Genomic DNA, 20030 nt, shown 5'->3' with positions numbered 1-20030 from the left:
TAAGAACGAATGTATGGACTGTCCACCGGGACAAAACAATGTGTCTGTTGTAGAGAGGAGTTCACTGTGGAGAAGTGACCGTTAGTGGAGGTTCGACTGTATAGTTCATATAGGTTTAAACAAGAACCGGTAACAGGAGTGATTATGTACGTAAATTCTCAACACGTACCCATTTAAGACTAGTGCCTCCTAAGCCTTCTTTTCCCATCCCATTCATGTCCCTGGTGCATTTCTATACCAAAAACCTGCAGCAATATAGCTATTTTTTAAAGTTCAATAGGAAGGCTGTGTTTTTTTTATTAACGGTAATTAAGTCGAAACTTTCTACAACAGCCGCCTTGGGGACAAGGAAAGTCGCCCCTATAGAGCGGTATCAGTAGGGGTGAAATATGACACCGATATTTCTTGGATTTCAACATTTTTATCTTAAAAAAGGCTTAGTGTAACATGTAAATTCGTAACACAATCAAAATATATCAATAGGACAGAAACCAAACAGAAATAGAGACCAAAGACCCGGATCAATTTTCGTGACCATGTCCAATAAAAAATGGGGTTTTGCAGACAGCGTTCGTCAGTTGTTGATTAACTGGCCGTTGTGAACAGTTTTTTTTTTGGCAGTTGGGGCGTGTTTTAGTGGCTGTTGCTGTTGTGGAGAGGTGGCCGTTGTAGAGAGATAAAATAAGAGTGACCGTCCGCCGGAATGAAAAAAGTGGCCGTTGCAGAGAGGTGGTCCTTTGTGGAGAGGTGGTTGTGCAGGTTCAACTGTAGTTTCCATTTTTTCACGCAGACAGAGAAAACACCCTGCCTACACGAGGCGAGGAAGTAGCAGTTTGGATTCCCTGTCCACGCCCCCCCCCCCCTCCGGGGCAGGGGAGCTCGTCGTACCTTTTAGGGGTTAAAAATGAAGTTTTAGAAGCCCTCAGGGTGTGCAGCCTCAAAAAGTCCAAAGCGGGAGCTTTTGCGATGCCTTTTAGGGTATTGAACCGAAAAAAAATATGACGCAGGGAGATAATGTGTTATGTAACAAATGGTATCTTTTAGAGGAGAAAAAACAGGATCTTGGTACCTCTTAGGGGATCTTAGGGGATCAAAATTTTTGAGGAACACCCCCGTACTTCTTATGTGGGTGTCCTCCTCCCCTCGAGGTCCACGTCGCCATCTTCACTCACTTTGCAAAACGTGAGATAAGGACATATTTGGTACAGTGGCCGATTGTCACGCAATCCACATTTGCCGGATGGTCTGAACTGGGACCACCAAACAAAGTCAAGAACTCACTCAACTAACACCATGACAATTATTCGGACTGGCCAACAGAACGGCGAAGTCTTGCAATTTTAAAAGAGAGCGAAGTCCGGAAACTTTGTAAGAAAGAAATCTGGACAGCGAGGTGCGATTGACGAAGAAGCCTTAGTGGTTTTTCTGTCTTGCTGCTTACGTTTTGCAATTGGCGGACGCCTGTTGGAACACTCCAAGAAAAATGATGTCACAGTATGCGTTTTATTCAGAGGTATGTGCCATATTAAGTGATAAGAAATGAACGATTCATCTATAAAGCTGGTGGTAAAAGACAGGGGAACTGTATCCATAAGAATAACCTTCAATAACCTTCAAAAAGAAACATACAGTAGGCGGAAGGAAAATCAGTTTCGGGCGATATGCACGTGCCGGTGATCGAAATAAATTTGCATAACAATCAAATGTACCAAAAGCAGCGTCTTGTTTCATTTAACTGCAAATGTTTGCAGAAGTTAATCATGTGGTCAATCTAAAAGGGAAAAAACAGATTACAAGTATCCTTATTGACGAAAAAGGTTTCCATTCGCTTATTTTTGTTCTTGATGAAGGTAGCTGGCCAAGTTCCATGTTGGTTTTGCGAATGACGAATTTACAAAAATGTACCACACGTTTATGTCTCTCGACGGGTTACTTTTTTCGGGCCGCTGAAGAGACTTTCACACATCATAATATAGAGTATGGGCTTTCAGAAAATTTTAATTTTCGATTTCAAATTCAATGTACCAGTGGGCTTTTGATGGTATTGAAATTAGCTAAAAGTAGCCATTTCGCTCACGAGCTTCGATGAAGGTACTTTTATCGGCCTAAAATATGATTAAACTTGGAGCTTTTGCTAATCAAATTAATGCTTTAGAAACAGCAAGACATGCACTATGAGCTACCCAAAGTATATTGATAGATATCATCGCGTTGATCTGTACGAGCGAAAAGAAAATGCACAATTTTCGGCCATTTTCGGCGGCGTCAGGCAGCTAAAATGGCGATTTTCAAACTTTCCTCGATTTCGAAAAAACTAAAGCGCTTCAGGACCTTTGAATGGTATTTTCGAAAACAACTCACTACAGAGGTTATTTGGGCAAAATATGAAGAAATCGAAAATTTCGCGACTGTCATCTCATTCTCGGTATTTACAGGAACTGGCTCTTAAGTCGTGGTATTATTTCTAGTATATATCAACGATCTTCGAAACTGCTTATCAAATTGTGCACCGAGGATGTACGCTGATGACACCCATCTTACATATGCAAATGACAATGAAGGCAATATTCAGTTGCATCTAAATCAAGATTTAGAAAATGTTCACAATTGGCTGTTATACCATAACTAAAGCAAAGCGCGCGCTCTGATTGGTTAATTTAGCGTCTACTATTTGCCCATGGGTGTACGCTGCTGACGTGTGTGCTAATGTTTACAAAGCAAATCTTTTGACAGACATTGTTCCCAAAGTAATGGCCGACGTTCTTCTGCCAGAAATGCGAAACTGTCTTCAAAGTTGTCTGAAGATGAAACTTTATCGAGTTACTGGTGTGCAGTCGGTTGTCATGAATGAATTTTCGCGCGCTTGTTTTCTCTTGTCATGTAAGACTACACGAACATTTTTTGGTGATGTAGCTCAATAAAAGGACTTCTGTTGTTCCAATGTCTCAATGTTATGTTATAAAACAAATTGTAAACGCCATAGCGTGCACTATTGAGTTATGGATGCACTTGGGAGGTTTGCTAAGCACTCAAGAAGCTAGAGTCGCACTCGGCTATCGCCTCGTGCGATTCTTACGCTTCTTTCGTGCCTAGCAACCTCCCGCGTGCATCTATAACTCAATAGTGCACGCTATGGTGTTTACCATTTGTTAAATAGCAAACAAACTCACTCTAAATATGACTAAAACCGAATTCATGCTTCTCGGATCGACGCAGAGGCTACGTACTCTCACAGAATCTCCGACACTTGCAATTAATGACTTTCAGCTTAACTAGGTCACTACCGCAAAATCACTTGGAGTGACCATCGATGACAAACTTGATTGGAGTGGCCACATCGAAAAAGTATCAAAGAAAGTCGCTTCTGGCATTGGGGCCGTAAAACGAATAAGGCACCTTGTCCCTCAAGCGACCTTACATCTAATATATCAAGCTCTGACACAGCCTCACTTTGACTACCCTGGTCCCAGAGGTTTTTCTTGATTTTTCTCCGCGTGAGACAGCTGCGAGGAGCCGCGAAGCGGCAAACACGAATCGCGAAGCGGCAAGAAAGAAAAACCTCTGGTTACCTTGGGCTTGAATCTCTCTTTCATGCAGACGCCAGGGTCAGGATCTGACCCTCGGGCTCGGATTGGTGGATATTTTTACAAACACCCAAATCAATATGATTGGTTCGTTTGATTGGTAATACCGAGGGGACGGTAGGGATATCTGTCACTGCACTTCTTGAGGTTAATTTTGCCTATCTCTACCAAGGAAGGGATGCAAAAAACTTCAGTTCTCAGTTTATACACGTTCAAGATTCGCCTGTGTTCGACATGGATTATGTTTCTAACAGTGTCTTCGAAGAAATTTTGACTTCGGTACTCGAGGAGCGTTTTCCAGAGATTGAATATCAGCATACTGCCAACTGGACATGGGAAGTCAATTAGGATTCAGTTGCTCCCTGATGTCTGCAAATACCTGTACCTGCCAGGCTATTCATACCCTCACCATGCCATAATTGTGGTTGTGTCCTCTGAAGTCTCTGGTGGACTCTCATATCCGCGAACTGCGAAACCGTGGCATTTCAGAGGCTAGTTTGAGCAGTGAAGACGTCGACGAGAACAATCTGCTCAAAGAAGCTTATGCCTTTCTATTCGAAGTCCCGAGGCCTTCTTAAGTACGAGAAGTGGAGAAACATGCTCCGTAGTAAAGTTTAACAAGACAGAACCTTAGCGATCGTTGCGGATGAAAGCATTCTCGCAAACACGCGCATTGACCCCGGCCAAGTAGGTCAAGTGATACCACTCTTCACCACCCGAGTGGAAACATTAGCGGCTGATAAGCACGTGATTGCTAAGTTGCCATTGGTCCCTTTTGTAATTAACAATTTGACGCGTTTGACAGCTGGTGTCTGCATGAAAGTGAGATTCAGGTCCAGGGCAACCAGAGGTTTTTCTTTCTCACCGCCTCGCGACTCGCCGTTCGCCGCTTCTCGAAAAGAAGAAAAATCAAGAAAAACCTCTGGGACCAGGGTACACTTTGACTATTGCAACATATATTGCTTGGGGAAACTCTGGGATAACTTCACGAAATAAGTTACAAAAGCTACAAAATACCAGCAGCAAATTCAAAGAGCTACGATGGTTTACAAGTCTCTCCACGGGTGGCTCCAGAATATCTAAGTTCTAAACTCGAGTGACGTGAAACCGCATATAACCTTCTCTGAGAATAAACTAAATGTTCCATTGCCGCGCACAATCTATTATAAAAATAGCTTTAGCTATAGTGGTGCCATTCTTTGGAACAGTCGTCCTTGTGACTTAACGGAAGCAGGGTCCCTGAGGAGATGTCTAAGGCACGGCATTCGTGGAGAGACATTAGCCATTAGGAATTAAAGATATTAGGTTTTTAAGCTGGCCGAACACAGTTTTCGCGCGCGCTTTTGGTGATGCAATTCAGCGCGCGCACAAGGATTGCAAAAAACGAACATGCCGTCAATAGAGCGATCATTTTATTTACTCAGCACCCGCAGTATCTGTGCTATTTTTCTCTATAACTGAACGCAGTGTATTGATGGCTTTAGTCTTTTATCATAAATATATGTTGGAAATGGTAAAGATGCAAAGAACTCAGCAATTCTCAGCTTTTTCTTTGTTACCGAAAGAACCCAGTTAAATGAAGCGCATGCGTAGTAAGTCAAAAAATTGCGATTGAATGAAAATTTGCACTCTCGGAAATACGCCTTTTTCTCGAGAACCACTCATTAGAATTTCACGAAATTTGGCACGAAATTACTTTAGGAAATAAGTAACTGGAGTATTGAAAATAATTGAACTTTAACAAAGGAAACTCTAGATATTCCAGTAAACCTTCAACAAGGGATAATTAAAGATCTGTCTGTTAAATTATTAGCAAAATGGTGTTAACTTGTGAGAATCGTTACAAGCTTGTTGCATGCAAATTATAAAGAAAATCTAATGACTAGATTTTCTACAAATAAACAAAACCGATTTTAAAGGTCTGTTTATCTTTATTCGTGTTGTTAACTTGCTTGCTGCCATTTTTGGCGACCGAGAGATCAAGGGTTTTAGAGAAAAAGGTGAATGAAACACAGGTATCAAAAACTGTGTTCAGCCACCTTAAGCTGACGAATTTTTATACTGTGTTTAAATAAAGATTATGATAAAATACAACAATACAATACTTTGTTTAGGCACGTCACGTCTAAGAGCTGTACAAGTTCGTTCAAAATACGTACGTGTATTCCTTTTAGGGAATACATATATCTTATTAGATGTTTTAGTGACTGTGTAGTATTGCTGTATATTTTTACGAGTTGTGCCGTATTTTGACGAGCCCTCCGGGCTCGTCAAAATACAAACAACGAGTAAAAATATAAAACGATGCTACACACCGAAACATCTATTAAGAGATTTATTTTCCAACTGCTGTAGTCAATAACTTTATCAATGAAAAGAGGGAGAGTGTGCGCGTCGACCTGTCCGGCAAAGAGGTTTTCTACTTTACAAGTAACTGTGCAATATCGCTGTATATTTTTTTACTGTTATTTGGACGGTATTCGCTGCAGTTGGATAATAAATGTACGTATTTTGAGCGAGCTTGTAAAAATACGAAGATTTACGTGATTTACAAGGTCATAAAATCTAAAACATTAAAAATCTTCTATCATCTGATACACACCAATTAACTATTAACTAAACGTCAACACTAAGAATTAAATATAAACAGTGAAATTTAAAATCCTACCAAAATAACGGTGGAGTGAAATGAGCAAAAAAATAAAGGTCTAATGTTCTTGGTTTACTCTTAAAATGGGCAACATTGATGGCCTGTTTCACATTTGAAGGCAGACTGTTCCAGAGCTTCGTATTGATGTAAGCAAATGATATTATTAATAGTAATGGTAACAGTAATAGTGATAGTGATGGTGATGGTGATGGCGATGTGATGGCGACGATGATGGTGATAATGATAATGATAATGGTAATAATAAAAGATAACGCAAATGTCTCGTTTGTATACGGAAAAATCAATTAATCCTGCGATATAGCTCACAGTATTTTACCTGCGAGAATTACACAATTGACCAATATGAGAGGAAAGCACAAACTTGGTCTCACTGATGTTACCTATGAGCGGGTCTTTTCTTGAATATCCATCTCTCACTTCAATGGAGTCGAGCGTACATTCTGAATTTGCGCCATTGATTCCTGTGAAAACCAGAAACCGGAGCGATATGTACCGGTCAGTGGGCACTTTAATGCGCCAAACGCAGTGTGAAAACGCGGGAAAAGACATAGGATAATTTGGTGATGTGATATTTCCACTCTCTCCTGTTAAATCTCCACCACAACCTGAAAAAAAGTAACACTTTGTAAGGCAAATGTATTTTTAGTTTTATCGGGGCCACGGGAAAGTTGCCCAAATCACATCATTATTATCCCTTTGTAAATTTAACGGTAATGCCAGCTTGAAATAGAACTACTCATGTCAGGTTAAGATGGGTCGTCATCCCAGTTTTCAGCAGCTGGTCAGCTCCACTTTACCTTTACCTCAGTAGCACCATTTATATGTGTTATTGACCAGGCGTGAGGTCAAGACTGCTGGATATTGGCCCCGGATATTGGCCAAGTGTCTGTAGACAGAGACGGAGTCGAGGTCCATAACGACGCTCGGTCAATAAATAATTTTTTATGTAGAAAAATAACATTTTCTTGCGGAACACAGCGGGTAGTCCCAAGCGGGCAAGATAGCGCCTTGTTGCCCACTCGGTTAGCCAATCACAGCGCAGGATTCGGTTCACCTTGCCTGCTCGCGGAGCCAGCCATATAATAAACACATACATTCACGACGGTAGGCCGCCTATAGATACCGGCAAAAGACTCACTAACATAATTTCAGCATTTTCATCTCAGGTGAGTCAAAGTTTAGGTTAGTCGTCAGTTAACTGCACGTATCTTCACTTAACGTAGAGAGAACGCAGCAATTGTCATTTGAGCAGGATTTTTTATTTGTCGTGACTTTAGTGGATAATCTTCGCGGTAAGTTGATTGCTCGCCAAAAACCGCCAGTTCTTTTTTAAATCCCATTTTTAACACTGAATGACTCACCGGGTGTTATGGAGCTTGTGTATGACAGAAAAAAGCCTTTGAAACGTCCTTCTTTATTTGTTGTGAAACGAAGTCTTATCCGATTGGTTTTTGATACTATTAGCTCCTGGACAGACACGCAGAAACTGAAAGAATGAAATATATCTTCATTAATTAAATTATGGTTTAGTTAGACGTGGAACTCAAATGTGCCGTCAATCAGACGGTAAACAGGTATATCAAACACAGAAGGAAAAACGCATGTTAGCAACAGAGAAATCCCGCCTTTGCAACCAACCAGGAAATACGCCTCGTTATTACAGCTACTTTTTTTTTGCGGTAAAATTGTTTCCGCTCACTGTACTACGAACATGGATTTATGATTTCTGTAATGGAATCATTGAGAAGGTAAAAGTATTTTAAGTAAGGTTGCCTGTACATGTATAGTACTAATCTACTCCATTGGAACCACCATCCTAGTATTCAACGGGCTGTATACAGAATGCAGACAGAGCATAAAATGTGCAGAAATGAGGGAAAGATGGCCTTAAAATATAATCTGAGGGCGGAAACGACTGAAAGGCTTACGGAAAGATGGTTACTCTGAGAAAGCTCTACGAGGGTAGTATCTATAGTGGGACAAAAAGAAGCTGTATATGGATTACTTCCTGGAAAGCTGGTGAGGTGTTAGAAATCAAACGCATGAACCCAGTCCACCAGTGAGATTTCTGATGCAAACCAATGGATGCGTGATTGAATACCATGCAAAGTAACTTTACTTCATACTATCCTAGAACTTTCATGTTTGATTCTTGAGAGAGCGATGACAGACATGTACGGCCCCGCAAATGATCCCGGCCCTCAAATGATCTCCGTACCGCAAATGATCACGGGACCGGAAATGATCCCCAGATTGTACCATAAATGATCCCGAACCGGAAATGGTCGCCTTGCCATAAAATTTGGAAATGTGAGGACTCAGGAATTTGGACAGTGGATTTTAAATTTATGCAATCGCTTTTTTTTTAAGACTGTGAAACTCAGAAAACCGTGAACATTTGGATTTGATTCCAAATGGTTAATTTGGTACTGAACCAATCACTATAAAGTTCAGGACAGGCCAGAAAACCTCAAAACCACAAGCAATAGGCCACGTTCGATATATCAATATTCTAACATCGATCCGAGGCTTTCGGGTCAAAATTGCAATTTTTTAAAGTTTCCTTTGTCTTTCAATTCTCAAAAGAGACTTGGATACAAAGAGAACACCAGCAAACATAGAAGTTTGTCCTGAAAGCCTCGGAGCCATGTTAGAACGTTGATATATCGAACGTGGCCTATTACCGCTGGTGTTTGCTGTTTAGTTTTCTCACGCTTGATTGGCTTTTGCCTAGCTGCACAATAATAATCCTTAAATATTTCTCGTATTCACGGTTTTCTGAGTTTCACAGTAATAATACAATGTTTTGATACAACATTTACTCTATGAAACGCAAGAAAATGTGCAGCTGAGTACGAACGATTTGCATGCAAATTTCACAACTTTAAAAATGATAGGAGGGGGTAAGTTTCTAAAGAAACTGTGGTGCTGTGTCGGTGGGGAGTATAACAAGATAATTTGGTTTTATCAACTGGATTGATAATGTGAATTGGCCACCGTAGAGAGATTCGAAAGCTGACGTTTCGAGCGTTAGCCCTTCTTCGGAGCGAATCCGAAGAGCTAACGCTCGAAACGTCAGCTTTCGAAGCTCCTTACGGTGGCCAATTTACATTATCAACCCAGCTGATAAAACCAAATTATCTTTAAAAATGATATCTAACGTTACGAAATCCTGTGTTTGAAGTTTGTAGTTTAGCTGGATCCTTCCCTGAATGCCTTTATTGAGTCAGGGCCTGAGATGTATGATAACGCAGGATGTTCACCATATCCTCAAATTTGGAGACAACTGAGAATTCCCAAGTGGATTGACTACATTTTTACTACGGTGCCTAGCACGAAAGAATCTTAGAGACTTTCGTGGGAGCCCGTGGCTATCTAGGACGCAAGTAGATGTAGTGTACAGGGAAAAGTTCTAAGCGGTTAATTAGATGACAGAATCATCTTCGAAGATTCGTGTTTCTTTTTGCAGTGCGTTTCCTAAACGAAAAATTTATGCAGTCGACACATGTCAACTTAGTATTTTGTGAAGTGTGAGAAACTTTTTTTATTGCTGGTTTTATACCTGGGGTACTTGTCTTTTCTTCACCTAGGATAATTAAGAAAATATGTATCCATCCATAGACTTTTCATGGAGTCCACGCCATTCCTAACTGTTTGCGGTGGAATCAGTTCCGGTCCCGGGATCATTTGCGATACATGATATCTGAAAAGTTTTAGTCGCTTTCTATGTTTTTTTTATGCTTTGCATACTCATTATTTCAAAGATATAACACATGAACATAATTCGGCAACTATAATGCTCAATGAGAAACGAAAAAAGACCTTTGTAGTAGTTTTTCGTCCTAACAGTGCTTATAGTCTAGCTGTTAAGGGACAAAATTGTTCGTTTTTTGATAGAAGCATCAAACTTGGCAGGGTTACTAACCTCTATAAGACAAATATTTCCTGATATGGAGCCATGCCAAATTTTTCTTCCAGAACCATGGAATGCGCATGTCAAAAATATGGCATACAAGGCCCTCACATGGAAACGAGGCTGATGCAAAATACCAATTTTTTTTGCCTTCTGGGACTACTATGCCTAGTGTCTTGCTCTTTTAATACAACAACAAATTAATCATTGCCTTTGAGTCTTAAATTATGTCACGTGATAGTCACGTGACCATTATGTTCAATTACCAGCAAAGCAATACGCACTGATGAAATCATTACCATTTTTAGAACTACCAAAGAAATCATTCAAACTCAGAATTAAAAACAAACTACTAAGTGTTCTCGAAGATGAAGATTCCTTCACTGAGGTTTACAGGATCATTCTAAATTGAAATGCCAGTAGCAGTAGTAAAAAAAAACCAACCAACAATCAAACAAACAAACAAAAAATATATTATCTATTAAATCACATTCTTTTCCCACTTTTTCTTTTTATTTTGTTCATTTTTTTTCTAACTTTCTATTTTTCTCTATTTATCATGGTAATAATAATAGTAATAAAAGTAATAATAATAATAAATCATTTGTAACTATTGATAGACTGGCCAGTGCAACTGTAAAATGTAGGTTTTATTAAGAAATAAAATGATGCTGATGAATGATGATGATTTTTTACATACCAATTTTATTATTTGCAATGTAGATTCTATTATCTAGGCTAGGAAATTCAAACCTTGAATGTATGTTTTGAATGTGCCAAAAACGTAATATCAGAACTATGCATCAAATCGAGGCTGAGATACAGAGTCGATTTATATAGGTTCGATTGACATGATTTTCTTGAGTTACTTACTTACTGTGATTGAGACACCTTTTCTATTTCGCGTTTGAAACTTTCAAATATGCCGGAATAGATCAGGTATGTCACAACACTAGCTGAACTTTTTGGTCTGAAGGAAGCGTTTTGAAAAACAGCTTTCATTGACTATAACGTTCCTAAGCCTGCTTTTAAAAACGCTGGCTGAATAAAGGTTCTTTTAGTTGTAATTTCTACCACAACTGCACAAACCGGTACACTCAAGATTAGCCTTCAAGCATATGTTAATTTTTTAAGAGAACAAGAGTTTCCAATCACTTTGCTGCAGTATTTTTCAAAGGAAATGCAGAAAAAATGTGAATAGCATTAAAATGTAAAATACATCAATCATGTCAATTTAGATCCCTCTGAATGCAGCCTCTGAATTTGTTTAGGTTGCTTTTAAAGTACGTTCTAAACTTAAATGAGAAAACAAGGAAACTTGTAATACGACCTACTGGATGGTATATTAATCTTTAATCTTTAATCATTATTTATATACGGTAAGAATAACATGTCTAAGATCCTAAATCTAAAATTCTAATTCTAATATCAAATTAACTTACAACAACATTCCACTTATAAACCTGATTTCCGTGATTACAGGGTAAGCTGCTCCAAAGGGTTTCGCCGCTGTAACTAAAACTATTTTTCATGTAGTTAGTTCTCGGAGAGGGAACAAAAAATTTCTTAACTGAGTCCCTCAGAGCATAATTTGATTCATTTCGTGTTACAAATTTAGAAGTGATATATTCACTTCTAAATTTGTTAGGCAAATCGTTAGAAAAGTGAAAACCATTAGAGCTTTCTGAATTTGACATTGAAATTGCAAGTCTTTCCAGCTGAGTTTGTGAAACAAGGAATCGACATCAGCGTCATAGCCCGATGAAGTTATTACTCGTGCAGCATGGTTTTGTAGTTTTTGTAGCCTGTTAGATAATGTTTTGCCACAATTATCTTAGACTAGGCTGCAGTAATCAAAGTGAGGTTGAGGTAGTGATGTTGCATATGCAGAGTAGGGTAGATTGAGGCACAAATGACTTAATGTGATTCCTTAGTATTGCATTGCGCATCCCTAAGTCATGAGCCCGTGCGCGTGCAAAAGGTAAGAGATTTCCCTGAAACTAAGCTCGATAGCGAAATAAATGCTCCTTTTCTCTTAAACGAGCACGGTGAATCCCGATTTTTTTTTTTCGGGTATTTGCTAAGAACAGTCTAATAAAGAACATATTTAAGGAAGGAAAAAAGTTTGATAGTAGAACGTGATTTTTTTTTGGAAAATAGTTCTGTACTGGGTGTATTTTGGCCAAGGCGAGGACTTCAAGCTAACCACGGAACCATCCGAAAAAGTGCAATATTCTCACAACCAGGCAATCAAAAACGGCTTAAATAAAGCAATACTGCTTATGTGGATAAAATAAGCTTTACTTTCAGCATAAAATTTTGTGTCTTTCAAGCAACCAAGACTTAATTCTGGAACGATACCGGTTTCGCCCCATGGCGAGTTCGCCCCCACTATAAAATTTCTATTTCGAGTTCGCCCCAAAATTTTGTGTTCGTGTTTACGTAGTTGTCATCGAGTTATTAAAAGTTTTCGAAGAATCATTTCAGTCTATGTATGTTTATGTCATCTCGCCATCGGGGAGTCTTGCCACCAACGAACTCCCGGTCGCCACCGAGCGAAGTCAACTGCACCAAGCGAAGTCACCTCGCCACCAAGCGAAGTTTCCTCGCCACCAGTAATCTAATAAGGCAGTGGGTAAAAGAATGAGGAATAATCTCTATATGCGACTCGATCTGGTTGGGGGCGAACTCGATCAAGTTGAGTCGAGGTAGGGGCGAACTCGGTGGGGGCGAACTCGCCATGGGGCGAAACCGGCAACTACCTAATTCAATTCTGTATGAAGGTGATTCGAATTTTTAACGCGCAACCAGTAAAAGCAACCCATTTTAAGAGCCTGCTGACGCGTTAACAAGCACGGTGACCCCATTTTTTTTATTGCATTTTTTTAATGTTCATATGATGAATGTTAATCATGCCAAGTTGCAAAAAAAGTTTGATAGTAGAACAATTTCAAGGGAATTACCTTAACTAAATTTATGGCTCCAATTGCAGAAGCGATCTTTTTACACAGTTGATGTGGGAATGCCACGTCAGATTTTCATTGACATTTACTCCAGGTGATTTCGCAGAGGAAACTTGTTCAATTGGAACATTATTATTGGAGAGTTCGAGTGTATCAGATAGAGTTCTTAATCTTTGCCTGGAGCCGATCAATATAAATTCCGGTTTTGTAGCGTTCAAGGTAAGTCTGTTAGACACAAGCCATTTGCCTAGTTTTTCAAGGTCGTCAGATAGACTAGACTGAATCGAATGCAAATCAGAAGCAGCGTAAGTAATGTGGGTGTCATCAGCATACATTCTACGTATGCTAAATGATAGACAGTTAGGCAAATCGTTAATATAAATTAGAAATAAAAGAGGACCAAGGATCGTTCCCTGTCGCACACCACATTTTAGAGTGGTGAAGTCGCCGAGACAGCCATTAACGGAGCACCATTGTGTGCGCTTAGTCAAATACGATTTAAACCAATCAAGAGTTTTCTCTTGAATTCTGCACCGAAATTAGTTATATCCCGTTAAGCCAGACTTAAGCAAATCACCTCAATAGCCAACATAGATCCATCCTTTGTCTCGGCCTCGATTTGATGCAAAGCCCCAATATGACATTGAGCATGCCGAAACACAGGTTTCTAAGTTTGAATATCTTATTACTCTATATTGTAATGTTCAAAATAATAACTTCTTTTTATTTGCGAGAAAAAACGAGAAAGAAGAGGAGAAAAAAATTAATCGTATTAATGCAATATTCGGTATTATTTTATTGTTTATTGAAAATGATGGTCACGTGACTAATCACGTGAAAAATTTTTCGACTTCCAGATGCTTTATAAGTTGCTGTTATATTAAAAAGGAAGAAATCTAGGCAAAGTACTCCGGAAAAGGCTTAGAAATAAGCATTTTAACTCAGCCTCGCTCCCATGTAGGGGCCTAATATGTCATTTTTTGACATGCACGTAGCGTGCTTCTGGGTGGAAATTTGGGATGGCTCCATATCAGAAAATGTTTACCTTATAGAGGTTAGTCATCCTGGGAAGTTTCATGCTTTTATTACAAAATGAACAATTCTGGTTATTTTTGGCTCTTAACAGTAGGACTATTACCTGTTTAATTCGTCCTCCCGTTTAATTCGTCCCTTCCGGGATTTTCTCGAGCGCTTTTTTTTTTTTTTTTTGCTGTTCCTTGAGTTTATCTAAAGGGCGATGAACCTGCTCCAACTTTTAATATTCAGTCCTGTGGTCGAGGAGGCTAAAAATTTAAAACCAAGTGCAAAACCGGGGAAAGCAATCCAACTGAAAAGGACGCGACGACAGTGTAACCGCACTGGAAATACTGATATGATTTGACAGCTGAATTATGATCGGATAGAATGATCTCCACACGTGGGAGAAAATCATTTCGCCAATCTAATTAGACGATAAAATCTCTCACACCATCGAATATATACTTATCATATACGGTTTCTAAATAGATAATAATTGAAAAGACAGATGCCATCAAAACAGAACATTTCATTTTCACCTTCCTAGCTTTGTATCATTAAATTCTGGTCCTTCCCATATCTCCAATTGGTCAGTACACCAGCATTTGCCGTCACAGTTGAATTCCACTTCAAAGTCAGAGAACTCGAGTCGAATAAACTTGCCACGCGGCATTGTGATAACCCAGTCACATTGTATCGAGTTTGGATATGGATAATCTGGGTAGCGAGGCGATGAAATGCTTTGGGAATGTTTTGTTAGTGCACCGCCACACCCTGTTTAAAGGAAAATAATTTTTGTACAGGTTAGTTCTGGGGAAGAAAAAAAATAAAACATTCCATCACTAAAGTAAAACATATACACAACTAGTTCACCTTTTTCCCATTGGCTGATGTAAGAGCCATTAAATCCCTGGTATGCGTCAGATTTGTCAGAATAAAACCAAATTCTTAGGGTATTTGAGCTTGATGTGATAACCTTAGGTACAAGACTGATGTCACAGAAACTACCTGGAAATAAAAAAGAACAATATGTATTTCACGTGACCAGTTTTCGTGGAGAAAAGACTGAAGGACGCTTGCACTTCCGGATGAAGTGTAGTTCTTTTCTTACCTAGAAGTTGATCTGTAGACCTGCTTCCATCCTTTACCTCTACAAGATCAATGCACTCCCCTCTATAGCTTTCTAACTCAACAACATCGAAGGAGAGTAAAATAAAACGACCCGGCTGAACTTGAATGTTCCAAACGCATTCAATATTGTTGGGGTATTTTACCGGAAAATTCGGAGTCTGAAATGTTCCGCTGTCCTGTAATAGAGTGAATTTACAATCTGAAAGAAGTGAAAAGGAGAAAGTAAAATAAGTAACAACAAGAAACAGCAAAGAAGACAAGAAGCTGACCGAAAAAGACATAGTACTGGGAGTGCTGGACTAACTTAGTCTACTCGACTGTTTCATTTCATTGACAAGAAAAACGGAATAATGTTTTACACATGCATTTCGTTCTTTGAAAAGATGGAAAACTTCTGATTGCGAAATCCTTTATAAAACCCTCGCTCCTTTTTCACCTTCAGCTTCATAAATGATCTGCGGGAGTTTGGCAAATGAAGACAAAGGGAATTAAGTGGTGAACTATGACGTCAACACGAGGGCAACGACAATGAAAACGTCACTAAAGCAGAACAGTGGCGGAACACGTACTCTACAAAACTTTCTGCATACTAGTAACGCTTTTTCGTCGTGGTATAGCATGGAATATCCTGCCAGTCAATTGTATTTCCCGCTTTTTTGCGAGTGTGCATACCAAGAAAGTACAAGTGACAAGTGGGATATTCCATGGTATACAACTTGATAGCGTTGCAAAACTATTTTATACCATGCCATAGAAAATATATTGCCTAACTTAATCAAAGTAGCTTATACGCAGAACGCGATGGAAAGGTTCGATGTAATACCCTCGAATATGCAACGGCTTTCCTGTACAGTTCTGTGTCACAAGGACTGGGAACCACCGAATTCACGAATTTGATTTGCTGAAATCGATGTTGACCCCGGTCTCGGTTTTCCCATCTAGACCGGCATCATCGGTTACATTTTGCTTTGAAAAGGTTGCAAACTAAAATACAAATATATCAACTATTTTCTATTTTCTTTTCTTCCATAGTTTATGGAAGTGCCAAAAAGCCTGATGAGAAAAAAAGGAAAGAGGAAGAGCAAACTTTGGCAGATTCATCACCGTTCGCAAGCAAAATGCCCGCTAGTCACAAACCAGTTACAAGAACGAATGCATTTTTTCTTGTTCAGTTGCCATATCATAAACATCTTATTAACCGAGCTTAGTCGGTCTCTATGGGAAAATCTTGACCTCGGTGGTGCGTACAGACCTTACTGCGTTCGGTCTGTTTTCACGACCTCGGTCAAGACTCTCCCATACAGACATCCTGCTCGGTTAATAAGAGCTAATTATATTTTTGATTATCCGTCCCGGCTCTCTTAAACAGCAACGTGAAATAATCAAGTTCTTAGAGGAACGCAAACAACCGCTGCTAATGTTTAGTTTTTCCTTAAAACCTGTCTCTCGTTTTTGAGACCCACAGGCTCTAGAGCATTGTGAACTTTAAAGGTAAAATATAAATGAATTTTTTACTGGGCGTTGTGGTCATTGCTCAACTTCCTAGCAATTACCCGCTGCACTGACAAACACTGTCGCGTCACGTGACAAATACAGAAAATTTAGCGTGAACTGTAGGGGCTGATAGTTGCCCTTGAAAATTCTTTGTTTTTAGAATACTACATAAGACTTTTAACTTTGTTTTTGAGCTAGTATTTGTTTTTGGAACCATCCCCGTGGGCAATTATCAGCCTGTGTTCATTGACCACATTCTCAGAATGAATGTAAGCTAACATCCCTAGACGGCATTGACCTGGGCTCAGGAGGGAAAGAGACAACGTGGTAGACCGAGAGACACCTGGGGCAGAACCATAGAAAAGAAAGGATAGCCTTGGGTTTTACGTTGTGGAGCGAGGTAGCAGTGGTCGCACGTGACCGAGTGGCATGGAGAAGAATTTTCGGCCCATTACCCTCAACTGACCATGGTCAAAATTGGAATGAAAGTGAATCATGTCAATCATTAGCCTGTGGGTCCTTGATAAAAATACCTGGTACTCTATAAAATATTGTTACGATATAAACCTCGAGCTCACCGTCTAATAATTTAAAAGTTTCCTTGTAAGATTGTCAAGTGACCAGATTAGACTAATGAGGTCGACAATGGAAAATTGAGTTGTGAACTATAATATCCCATAAAATAACCTACGAGAACCTTCGGTTTCCTCGGTTCTTGGAGTGTTTCCTCGCTGCGTGAAACAAGAACCAAAAAATCGGACAGAAAACGAGAGAGAATAATTTAAATGTTAAATATACGATCACTTTCGACCAGTCAAGAAGACATGTACTGGCGTAATTTAGTGTTTTAGCAATTTGTTGGAACGGCTTTCTTACTTTCCGGCATATCAGGTTCGTTTGGTCTCCACATGGATGTTTCGGCTCCATCCGACAACATACGAACCATGGCTCGACAAAACTCGCCTAAAACGCCACGATTAAACGTCAATACTATCATTTTTGAAGAAAACGGCTCCTGTGAAAAGTGGCACTTTGCGCACTAGCTGAAGAAATATTCGGCTTGTCTGATATTAAGAGCGACCGCCTAGTATTAACGACCATCAGCGTAATTTATTGCGATGGCGTGATGGACAGCTGCGCCAGTTCTTTGCTGGGCACCTTGCTCAAATTCGACCGTTTCCAATATTGCTTTGCATCATGCTGGTTTTAATTCATCTGATGGAGTTGAGATTATAATTCACAGCCCGATTTTGAAACAATCACTAGAAAGCTGATCACTGGTGGCAACTGTTCATGGTGTCATGCCTGAGGGATTTCATCTTGAAGGACAAAGTATTGACGCTTATTAAATATAAATTTACAATTTCCTAAACAAAGGCTAACTATGCCTTTCATGTAATTCATATAGCAACAACATGGCATTATGAAGTCAAAAGATAGCTATTGCTCTAGCATTAAAAGCAGATTCTTGTCTCGTTCATTCAGGATGGACTAGTTGCGAAATTCGACTCAAATAAATATTTTTATAGTTTTCTAATTTTAGTGCTTTAGAAAATCAAATGAACTTTTCACAGTTCGATGTCAGTAAATCTTACTAAAGGTAAGAATAACATCCGGGCAACATCAGATTTATTTGACCAGCAAGAAATCATTAAAAGTGGTACATTTTCAGTAAAAGTTTTAAAAGTATGAATGAATTTTGCTTGTTAATTAACCGGCATAATCATGTCTAAAGTTTATTTCAAATCGGAGTCCCCCCCTCCCCTGTCTTTAAGTTCTTAGGCTGCTAACAATTTCATTTCTTTCAAGTTAAAACCAAGAGGAAGTGTAGGAACACTTCTCGGATTTTCGCCAATGTCTTAATATTTCTGGCCGACTAGCATTTGGAAATACCTTAACATGTGTAGAGGGCGAGTTTATAAGCTGTCTGACTAATCCCGGACAACACACTAAGTGAAATACTGACAGTATTATTTGTAACAAATTTTGAGTGGTTAACCGTATAAGCACGTAAACCACAACATGAAAAGTTCTGACACACAATAACTTTCACACTCGTAGTACTTTGACACACTGTTTCGACCTGTAGTGTGGCAATCAACGGTAATTATACACACTCAGAAAAACATCAGTTAGCACAAAAATATCGAGCACCATAAGGCCACACTTCTATTTGGCGTGACAAAAAGTACAAAAAAGTATTAGAACAAGAATCTCAGTAATTAAAAGTTACAAGGAGAAGCAAACTTCTCTTTTTGACTTGTTTAAAAGTACGTACCTTGTTCTGTGGCTTCATTTATACTGCTTAAGGTAAGCAAGATTAGGCTTGGAATTGAACACTTTACGTAAACCCAGTTCAATACCATTGTTCTGGTGAAAAGAAGAAAAAACACGGAAAAAACACTTCTCAGATGAACAGTGGAAATCTTAAAGTAAAGAGAATCACTGAGTTGGCTCCACAAGAACGGTAACTTATGCAAATTAATAATTCCCACCAAATTGTAAGGCTTAGTCGTTAAATGAAAATTTCTTGGATTGTAAATAACTTGTGCTTAATGTGATTTATGTAAATTGCACTGAGCTGTTTGCTTTGTTTGAGAGTTTCAAGGCAGACTATTGTCTTAAGAACAACAAATTCGACACGCTGAGCTATGCACGATAGGGCAATGTTTTTGCGGCCGATTCTTTACAAAAATGTAGTTTACATAATGTGGTCGCAGAGGGTGCTAAAAGATTTTTTTTGAACAGAAAAGAACTCTGAAAGACACCAAATCTAGTTTTCATTGGTCGAGAACGTATCTTAGGTCGCCTCGTGTTCAAAAGCCTAACATTTCTTAATGTCGATTTCTGCCTAAATTGATCTCACTAGGATGAGTTTCTGTTTGCTTATTATTCTTAGGAGGATGTTGTAATTATTAATTTATTGAACGAAACTGTTAACTACGAAATATATTGAAGGAATGATTATGGACGGATATTGCCAAATTTTGGCGGAGTAAGCTTATGGTAGCAATATTCAGCGCTTTACGTTGGAGCTGCGATAAAATGGTCGCGCGCGTATTTTTGTGAGCTTAGTTAGAATTGACAGTCGCTAAATATGGAGAAACATATTTTTTTTCTGATTTGGATCATTCAACACATTTGATTGTGCTATTTTCAATAACAGTACACACGTGCCTTGTGAAAAGGTCCAGCTGCTTAACACGTGTGCTCTTTGTACACTTTCCACTCATTGTGCATCACTAAATCAACACGCA

General features: G+C 39.2%; 1 protein-coding gene across 1 annotated transcript in view; it reads right to left on the bottom strand.

Moving 5' to 3' along the window:
* The window catches only part of LOC110053704 (cubilin-like), a 34579-nt gene extending 15300 nt beyond the window's left edge, over nt 1–19279 (bottom strand). The window contains exons 1-6 of the mRNA XM_089276055.1: nt 19052–19279; nt 15260–15478; nt 15022–15156; nt 14688–14922; nt 7617–7741; nt 6636–6860 (exon numbers count right to left, since the gene is read on the bottom strand). Of these exons, the coding sequence (XP_089132181.1) occupies nt 6636–6860; nt 7617–7741; nt 14688–14922; nt 15022–15156; nt 15260–15478; nt 19052–19139 (1027 nt within the window). The 5' untranslated portion in view covers nt 19140–19279. The remainder of the gene's footprint in view (nt 1–6635; nt 6861–7616; nt 7742–14687; nt 14923–15021; nt 15157–15259; nt 15479–19051) is intronic.
* Nucleotides 19280–20030: the final 751 nt, after the last annotated feature.

The sequence above is a fragment of the Orbicella faveolata genome, unplaced genomic scaffold, assembly GCF_042242905.1.
Source record: "Orbicella faveolata isolate gen_17 unplaced genomic scaffold, um_ofav_v1 contig_4, whole genome shotgun sequence".
In the NCBI taxonomy this organism is placed as follows: Eukaryota; Metazoa; Cnidaria; class Anthozoa; order Scleractinia; family Merulinidae; genus Orbicella; species Orbicella faveolata.
Note: the sequence above shows the minus strand (reverse complement) of the source record. Positions and strands in the feature narration are given on the sequence as shown.